Source organism: Sinocyclocheilus anshuiensis, unplaced genomic scaffold (assembly GCF_001515605.1).
Source record: "Sinocyclocheilus anshuiensis isolate Anshui unplaced genomic scaffold, SAMN03320099.WGS_v1.1 scaffold436, whole genome shotgun sequence".
Lineage (NCBI taxonomy): Eukaryota > Metazoa > Chordata > Actinopteri > Cypriniformes > Cyprinidae > Sinocyclocheilus > Sinocyclocheilus anshuiensis.
The window spans coordinates 416,492-426,571 of NW_015560618.1; the positions used below are offsets into that span (position 1 = coordinate 416,492).

Consider the following 10,080-nt stretch of genomic DNA (forward strand, 5'->3'; position numbering starts at 1 on the left):
CAAAGGACCAGCATAAACCAGCAAAGGACCAGTTTAAACCAGCAAAGGACCAGCTTAAACCAGCATCCCAGCGTCAAAACATACCTAACCAGCATATGCTGTTTTTTTCTACAGGGACAGGAAACATTAACATTAGGATTAAAATATTCTAAAACTATAACACTTAGCAGAGCCTGTCTGACACTGATGTACTCTGCAGAGGTGAACTGTGGCAAGGGGGTCGTTTAGAGTGACAGCTGCCCCTGATATTCCCTGATTTTATTACATTTTATTGAATGTCTGATGGTGTTGACAAAACGTGAGGACGCAACCTTAAAATCTTATGAAACATGCATGTGTCATGAAAAAAACAACCTTGCTTTGATAGGAGATATTATTAAGTGTTGCTTTTGATAAAACAAGTTACCCTTGCTGGACCTGTTTTGTCCCATGTCTCAAGAATGATCAAAAACGGGTTTGCAAAAAGATCTAAAATTGTTCATGATCTAGTTCGATTAATTCAGGAAGCACTCACGCACCTGAATCGTTTGCAGCTTTTCTTACACCGAAATGGTAACTTTATAAAAAATATCTATCTATCTGAACAATGAAATGCTGCATTCGCCCCGCTAGTATAATTATATTATATATACTATAATTATATATATTTTTTATAATTGACACTATATTACAAGTGCATAAATGTGCATCATTAAAGGTGTTATATTGCACCTGCTGCAATTTTAAGCATATACACACATATATTAGTTGCCATGCCACACTTCCCATAGCAATCCACTTTTTCCCCTTAAAACTCACAGATGAGCAATGTTTCTTAGTGTCTGCCCTTACTAAGAACTGCGCTTAGTTGTATTAAATGTATTCTTGTAATGTATTTCTAATCTTAAAAGTAGCCTACATAAAAACAGTTCAATCACTCTCAAATTGTTTCGTTTTCTTTTACTGAAATACTGATGAATCTGGGTAACCAACACTGACTTCCACAGTATTTTTTTTCCCCATACTATGGAAGTCAGTGGAGACCAGCAAGTGTTTGTATATTTTGTTTATTATATATCTGCAGTACACTTTAACCACATTTCAAAGACAAGAAAATTATGAAGTTGGATATAAAGAGTCAAGTCCTACTTATTTGGGGACAAAAAGCACTCTGAAGTTCAACTAATTGTATTTAATATAAATTTAAACTAGGCCTACATTTTCATTTAATTGTAACTAACATGCACACTTGCATTTTAAAGTATATTACTCCGTAATAAAAACTCTAACTATGCTGAAGTGGACTTGTTTTTCACAAGGGTGGACACAAGTGCAAAACAATTAAAAATAAATAACTCCATTTAATATAAATTAGTATCTTTATTTTATTTCAAAAATTCTTCAAATCAAGGACTGTTACCCATAAAGCACACACTTTAAACTGTTAGAACATCCATGAGGAACACATAATCCAACTTTTAAAAAACGATTACATTTTCAAATATGTCCATGTTGCCAATGCCAACCCCTGACAGCCCATATCAATCCAAACTTATCTTTGTAAAAAATAACCATTTATTTGTATGCAAACACATTTTTGCCTTAGACACGTTGATTCAAAAGTGTTACCCCCACCCAGCTTATGAGGTACAAAACCTGTTTTAGCAGCCTTTCTAAAGCTACATCGTGTTAGTAAAGGAAATAAGCAGGCAAATCCTGAGGAACGTGAGTTTCAACCAAACTGCAGTGCCTCAGATTAGCCTAGTGGTTCAAGTCTCTAAATGTATGCTAGCACTCCCTTTCTTAGCATGTCAATGCTTATTAATGCAGCACAGCACAACTTCGCAAGTAAACATTTTAAAAACATAAATGTTTATCATGTGCCACTGCATCCCATTTTCCCAACTTAGTTAATTAGCTAAGACTAACCACAGAGTTCAGGTAGCGCTAACAGCAAACTGATAGCCGTCAGTGTAACATGTTGTTCTTGTCATAGCATCACAATAAATCAAGAGATTGTCCATCGTGGCTCACTGTCGACAGTTCTATCATTATTCGTGAAGTAAATAAATGAAACGCACTAACAAAAAAATGAAAAGAAACACAAATAAATAAAAAGGATTAGTTACACATTTCTTACACACATTGATACCAATTTTTTTTGCATTTGTTGTCTTGTTTGGTTGGTTTACCACAGTGACTGCTGCGTTACATGTGGTTACAACATGTTTTTGATGTTTACACACATTTGAGGAAATGACGGTCATCTTTTCCACATACAGACTCTCCGTACTCTATCACTTCAATACTGAAAGTTGAGGTTTTTTGGTGGATGTTGAAAGGGAAAGCTGGTAAAAAGGCCTTCTGTACACCCGAAGGGGGTCTTGAGTTAAGTCTGTTGAAGTGCTACTAAGCATGTAACATGGAAATGAAGAGCTGGCGCTGTCCACTGCTGTTCAGCGTCACAGAGCTGTTAGTAGATAAGCTGCTCTCTTTCCGTACCCACAAACCTGTTGCGAGCAGCCATGACTTTTGCTTTATTTACAGATGGGCCTGTGAAAAGAAAAAGGGAGAGGCTTGAAGAACTTCTTTTTCACATTTTCATATTTTTATTTGGCACAATCCAAATATTTGGTTTAGAAGACTTTATGTGGCTGGCTTCAGAAGTCTAGGGCTCTATAGGGCCTTTCGCACTGCAGGAACCTTTTCATAGTACCAGAACTAATTGTGGAACTACCCACTTTTTGGCATTTTGGCACCGCCGGAACTGGGAACGATTTTAGTACCGGACTGCCTTTTTCGAGAACCAAATTAGCTCCTACTCCGGAGCAGGGTCTAACCAGCACAACTGGTACTAATCGTGACGTAAGTAGACATTGATTGGCCAAACGCGTACGAAAACCCCCCCCCCCGCCATGATTTAAAACGCCGTGTAAACATACTGTAAACTTTGTGTCAACTTATTTTGCAAGTATGGAGAACAGCGATAGATGGACGGACGCTGAAGTGCAGGCACTTGTAGCAAATGTAGCACTGCCAGTTGTCGTTGGAGATTCTTAGTCCTCCTTTCCGTTCTTTCAATCGCTTTACATATACGTCGACTTTCCATGTCCATTATTGTGAAACCCGCAAGACACAACAAACACACAGCTCCGATCACAGCGTCCTCCATCCTCCTGTTGTTAATGTTGTTCTTCTTTGTTTCGGTTGTTGAACGCCGCGCACAAATGATGTTGCTGTCGACCGGTTCCTAGTACACACTGTCGGTGCGAATGCAACCCTTTAAATGGTACTGGGAAATAGTTCGCGCAAAATCGTCCCAGTACTTTAGTACTGTACATTTAGTTCTGGAACTAAAGTGGTGCGAAAGGCCCTTAAGAAATCCATTTGATTTTTTCCCCAAATACACTTTTTTTCCATTTGAACTTTTACTGGATTCCTTTTTTATTTCCTGTATTTCATTTTAATGGTTAAATTAAATTTTAGTAATCAAAAAGCATGTCAAATTAATTTAAGTCATTAAACTTCAACAATTTAACAACAATTTATTAAAAATGTTAAAGCTTAAGTTTTCAGGGCCCTACGAAAACTTTTCACATTTTAATGTCTGAATTCTGTTTTAATGGTTTAATTACATTTGAATAAAAAAGCATGTCTAATCAATTGAATTAAGACAACTTTAACAATTAAATACTTTATTAACAATTTTACAATAACATTTCTTTTATTTTTTATTTTTCAAAAACGGTTGTCGGTTTAAATTTTTTTCTGGACTTATGTTCTAATACAAATTTATTATCGAAAACAGTGGTAATTAAATGAAGGCATGAAAGATTTTTTAAAATGTAATTAAATATTTCAAAGAAAAGTGCTGCGCAACAGGTTTACTATTAAAATTAAAACCTGGAAGAAAAATTATGTATTCCTTAAAAATAGAGTTGTAATAATTTAAATATTATTATTATTATTACTTTAAAAAGAATATTATAATGTACAATAGTAATCGGTTTCATCAGTTTCTCCAAGTTAAACTTGACTTTTATTTTGGCGGGATGTCTTGAAGACCTTTGACCTTTCTATGTGTGTATCTGACAATGGTTTTATCAAGTGAAATGGTGAAATTTTAAGTGTACAGCTGTAATTTAGATTTAGTCATCCAAAACGTGACATTCCACATAATACTATTAATTTCATTTTTAGAACTGGATTTTGAGATTCTGTCTGCCATGGAAATCAAGGGGCTTCTTTAAGGGTATTTTTTTGTGCTTCGTCCTCAAATTCTCAATTTTAGGTGAACGACTTCTTTAAAACAAATTGTGAATGTTAGAATTTTGTGATTTACCTGCATAACTGAGTAACACAGGCAGAAAGATGAGGCCGTGAGCGGCTCCTAGCAGGACTATTGAGAGATACATGCGGAAGTAGAAAATCTGGAAGATCTGGGATTTGGACAGGGCGAGAATCAGGATCCCGCCGAATTTAGTGAGGGTGATGCCACTGAACACCTGCGGAGTCAGAGCGGCATGTAAGAAGACGCTTCACTGCACTCACATTATATGCTTTCACGTTCACCAAGAATATGTTTGTGCACGTTACATTCATACAACAGTAGCAAACATCACTCACAGAGCTGCCCATGTGTGCCAGCGCCTCCTCTGCACGATCCACCCTCGAGCTCCTGGTACTGACAGAGAAAGCCCTCACAATATGACTGCAGAACTCCACCGATATGCCACAACACTGTAAAGGAAACAAATATGGTAAATTATGTTAGCGAGCACTGATAAAAGTGTTTCAGTAATGAATGTTATATGTAGGTCACAAGCTTCAACAATCCTGTATTACCAGTTCCATGAAACACTATTCCTTTAACTCACCATGACAAGGTTGACCAAAGAGACCGCGTTGAGACTGATATTCCACAACCACATGACTCCGAACATGTTGACCAGGATCATGGCGATGGTGAAGGACACCAGTACTGCCGACCACAGCTCAAAGCCCAAAAGCACCGTAGACACCACAAAGATGGCCCCCAACGACACACCAAGGTTAAAGGCAGTGTCATAGATGATCGTGAGATACTGTTCATAGAAGACGTAGAATACACTGTCCATGGAAGAAAAAAAAAAAGACATTTACAAACAGGTCAGGGGCCACGGCGATAATTACTGATTGCAATTGACAATACTAGTATGTATGCATGTATTTATAAATAAAGAAAGATTTAGTATAACCACAATTCTCATAAATGTGACAATAAGGTAACTCATTTTAAAAATTAACTGTTTGGCCTTAATGTGTTGAACTGACAAGCATAGTGTGTGTGTGTGTGTGTGTGTATATATATATAAATATAAATATAAAAATAAATAAATAAATAAATATATATATATACTATTTGGTCACTGTACCCAACATAGGTGTATATAGCATACTGGTAAAATCCTATGTAGCCTGAATCCTGAAAATTGCATTAAATTAGCCAATTAGAGATTGCAATTTTGGCAAATGCTTGGAAATCTTGTGTAAAATACAAATCAGACACAAAATGGATCACTAAATGGATGGTGGACAGGTACCGGATGCATGCGATTTATGGGAAATCTGATCAATGGAAATGATGTAAACGTACCCTTTTCCACACTTGATATTTGGGTTGTCTGAGAGAAACATGGGGAGGAAGCGCATGAATTCAGTACCATTAGGCCTCTGTTTCCCACTAGTGGTCATAGGTCTGCAGTGAACACAGGTCTTATCCACCACTGATGGAAAGAAAACATCACAATTATTACAGGACAATAGTTCATCCAAAAATAAAAATTCTGTCATCACCTTGTGTGTTTTACAAAAATCAAATAGGTTTGTAATTGTGGGTGAGTAAAAGACAGTATTTTCATTTTTTTGAAGTACTATCCACATAATCTGATACTAAAAAAATGCTTTGATTGTGATGGTATATTTACATATATCATGACACATAATTTCCATTTAAATATATTTAGGTTCAAAGACCCAAGAATAGTGTGATCTGTACAATGGCTTCTGAAGTGAACATTCAATAACTAACAAACCCCACCCTGGATAAAGGTCCTCTGGGGCAATGGAGGTCAGGGCTCTGTTGATTCGGTGGATAATGGTTTACCTGAAGCATTGCAGAACGCTCCGGTGGTGTTATAATATCTGCAGCAGGAGGACTGCGGCTTCACCCAGTCAAAGTAGTCGTCCAGCCAGGACGATGGAATGTTGTTGATCTTGGTACTAAATTTACAACACAAAATATGGCTTTATTGATCTGACAAAAGTTATCCAAAAGCTGAAAGCAGTTGGTAAATTCAGCAACTTTTCTGAGAATTTCCGACACTTACATGACTGACAAAACAAAGCCAAACACTATGTGTTTATTGCATGGTTATTATAGTTAACTAAAACCAAAAACAATTTTTTTTACTTAAAATAAAATGTAAAATTAACTTAGTTTCCTAAAATAACAAACAAAAATTAATAAAAAAAAAAAAAAAAAGATTTTATACGACTAAATTTTTTTCCTCTCACAATTTGCGAAGTCATGGCATTGGATGTTGGTAGTTTTATGTATATTGCAGCCACTGCACTATAGGGCTGTCAAAAAAAAATAAAATCCACATTCGAATTTTAGTTGATGTTAGTTTCGAGATGCGATGACGATGTAAGTGTCGTTGCATTATAATGTTTTTGTTAGCCTATCCAGTTGAAGCCACTAGATGCGGCGCTGCTAGCGTTGTTCATTAAAAATATTGTGGAAAAAGAGAACATCAATGCGGAGAAGATCTTGTTTACATCAAAACTGAAACCAAGCCATTCACACAGAACACATATTTCGCGCATTTTCTAGAGGGATATCTATCACCGTTGCAATCGCATCTCGCACAAAGGAGCCGCATGTTTAGAAAGCCATGTAAAATTAATGTAATTTCAACTTTGAAAAAACATACATTGAGACTTTATGGCGGGTTTTTTCCTCATCCCACTGCATCTCATGTTTTTAAATGAAAAATGAACTCTGTGTGATTGGCTTTCCGCCCTTTGTATTAAACGATGCATACATTCATGATGCTGTTTTGTTTATAGTTGTTTTAGCAACTTAATGTTATAAACCAATTATAATTAATTAATTATTTTAAACATTATGCACTTTTTTCACAGATAGTCATGTTAATTAATGCGAATAAACATGCATTAGTAATATTTTGCTCGATGCGCCCTCTTGTGGCGTCAGAAGAGAAGCCAAAAGCTTTTCTTCATCCTAACTGAAATTATGCATTTTACATTTTTTTTTTAATTAAAGGAGACTTAAACGAGTACCTCTAGTGAAGCAGCATGGATAACCGCTGCTGGTATAAACACAAGCATTGACTAGAGTGGCCGGTGGCCGTGTTGGATCTGTAAAGTGCCGCAGATGTGTGCAGTGTAAATAAGGGGTTATCCAAACGTTAATGGCAAGGAAAGCCCTTTATACTTCAGAGCGGCCACGTATGAGGTGTTTCTTGGAGGTTATAGTACATTAAAGAACGATTATGTGACTTTTATGCCAGGAGACCTGGAAATGCGAAGGAAAAAAAAAAAAAAAAAAAAATGGTTTCCATTGCAATTTTGCGATATATTCCTTTTTCACATTTTCTGAAAAACCACCTCATGCAAGCATACAAACTTTTTTGCGATATATGGAAGTTTTTGCAAAATATACATTTTTCAATTAGGCATATTTTCAATTCACAATTTCAATTTGTGCATTTTGAAGGGTAATGGAAACGCGGCTACTGATACCAAAATAAGACTGCTTTACTGAAAATAAACTTTTTCTCACTGGAAAGGTGTCAAAAAGTGTCACTCACAAGTTATTCAAGAGAGACGCGGTATAAATTTGCTGGACTAGAGAGTTGCTGTTGCAGCCCACTCCGCCACACACCGCGTTCTGACCCTCTGATGTTTTGTAGTCATGTCCATCCTCTACCACAAAGTAAACTGGCGCCCCAGTGTGCAGGTACTCACTCAGATTCCCAAAATAATCCAGCACATAGGAGTCCTGTGAGATGGTAAAGATTTATGTTCACAATGACAACTATCAGGTTCTTTAGAATGCAAATATGTGCGAAGGGAGAGAATGGGTATATACGTACATCAGGCATGGACAATCTCTGATCAAGTCCAATCTCCACTTTATTAACAACGGCTATACTAAATGACAGCATTCCCACAAACACAGCAACCTGCAAAAGAGAATCAAAAATTCTGAAAAATGCAGAACTTGATAAAATCTATTTGTACAAAATTGCCATGTTTAAGTAGCTTTACTGTTATACAGTAGCAGTTGCATCACAATTTTTCATTTATTTTATTTAATTATTTGCTTTATATTACATCATTCATAATTAGTGCTGTCAAATGATTAATCACATCCAAAATAAATGTTTTTGTTTATATTATATATGTATGTGTACGGTGTACATTTATTTTGTATATATAAATACACACACATACAGTATATATTTTGAAAATATTTACATGTTTATACATTTATATGTTCATATTCTTATATTTTATATTATATATAAATATATTTAATATATAAACATGACATTTTTATTAAATATATACATGCATGTGTTTGTATTTATATATACACATAATAAATATACACAGTATACACATATTATGTAAACAAAAACTTTTATTTTGGATGCGATTAATCGTTTGACAACACTATTCATAATGCATTAAAGTGTAATAAAAAAATAAATTTAGATTAATACTATTTCTATTTTGTCTTGTTTCTTTACACTTACCACCAGGGGGCGCACCCAATCCTTCAAGATGAAAGGAGCATATATCTTCTTAAAAAAGCGGAACAGACAACCTTCTGATGTTCCCTGCTGTCCCTCAGACAACTTCACACAGCACAATATATCTGGACGATTTGCCTGGGAAACAAAGAATAAGAAAGAAAGAAAGAAATTAAGCCACATATCTGAAGCATCTCAAATCATTACGTATTGAAACAAACAAAAAAAAAAGTGCTTAAAAAGTGACTGATTACCCACTGTAGTTTTATTAAGTATGAAATATGTTGCTGTGAATTATAATCTAATATTAAACCTACTTCATATTTTACTTTTTTTCTGTTCCTCTAATTCTGTTTTCTCCCACAGATAGTACTGGTGTGACCTTTGACCTCTCACCTCTTGTCTTTTGATGTCCAGGCCCAGCAGAGACACAAAGCAGCTGATCTGCAGAAGGAAGTCAATGAAGACGGCCAGACCAGCGAATAGAGAGAACGTCCTCACTGCAGGCATGCTAGACAGAGCACCTGGAGACATATGCAGATAGGAAAACTATAGTCATCTGGAAAGGGAAATGTGAGTCTCACTTTATGAAAGCTCCTTTGTCATATGTAATGCATATTATTGACAGGGTTTTTCTTTTTTTTTTTTTAAATATTGCACAAAAACTTTTTACATATTTTATACTAATACTTCTGCAGATCTTATTCTGCTAAGGGGAAAAATGATAAAGAAAGAAAGATAACAAGTCTGAGGATGGCATACCTAAAAAGAAAGCAACAGTCTCAGAGAAGGAAGAGAGGAACATGCTGGGAGCCACCTCTCCGAGGATACGTCCAATCTGCTGATGAAGCTCCTCCTCAAGCATTCTCTCATCCCTCTGAAGAAAAGAAAAATGTATTACTTGGCAGTTTTGTGAAGGCAAACGATCTCATCCATCATCAATCTTAAAAACACTAAAGTGAAAACAAAATTACCATTTAAAAACAGGAACTAAAAGGTGCTTGTCTGAACTATTTTAGTGGAATGAGTCAGTTGACATTAAAGGGGTCATATGATGTTGCTAAAAAGAACATTATTTTGTGTATTTGGTGTAATGAAATGTGTTTATGCGGTTTAAAGTAAAAAAAGACCAAACAAAGTAGTTTCGCTTTCACAACGAAAATCACAGCGACCTAGCGTGAGCCGAAGCCCCGGTTTAGCGTACGCTGAGGCCGGGATAGAGTGAGCTGAGGCCGGGCTAGCGTGAGCCGAAGCCCCGGCTTAGCGTGCGCTGAGGCCG

At 36.0% G+C, this 10,080-nt stretch overlaps 1 protein-coding gene across 1 annotated transcript in view; it reads right to left on the minus strand.

The window, feature by feature from the left end:
* Positions 1–1,960: 1,960 nt before the first annotated feature.
* LOC107681682 (Niemann-Pick C1 protein-like) overlaps positions 1,961–10,080 on the minus strand; it is a 27,544-nt gene continuing 19,424 nt past the window's right edge. Inside the window, exons 14-24 of the mRNA XM_016477999.1 lie at positions 9,564–9,678; positions 9,198–9,325; positions 8,805–8,939; positions 8,139–8,228; positions 7,854–8,044; positions 6,125–6,240; positions 5,615–5,744; positions 4,857–5,103; positions 4,606–4,719; positions 4,322–4,484; positions 1,961–2,532 (exon numbers count right to left, since the gene is read on the minus strand). Of these exons, the coding sequence (XP_016333485.1) occupies positions 2,453–2,532; positions 4,322–4,484; positions 4,606–4,719; positions 4,857–5,103; positions 5,615–5,744; positions 6,125–6,240; positions 7,854–8,044; positions 8,139–8,228; positions 8,805–8,939; positions 9,198–9,325; positions 9,564–9,678 (1,509 nt within the window). The 3' untranslated portion in view covers positions 1,961–2,452. The remainder of the gene's footprint in view (positions 2,533–4,321; positions 4,485–4,605; positions 4,720–4,856; positions 5,104–5,614; positions 5,745–6,124; positions 6,241–7,853; positions 8,045–8,138; positions 8,229–8,804; positions 8,940–9,197; positions 9,326–9,563; positions 9,679–10,080) is intronic.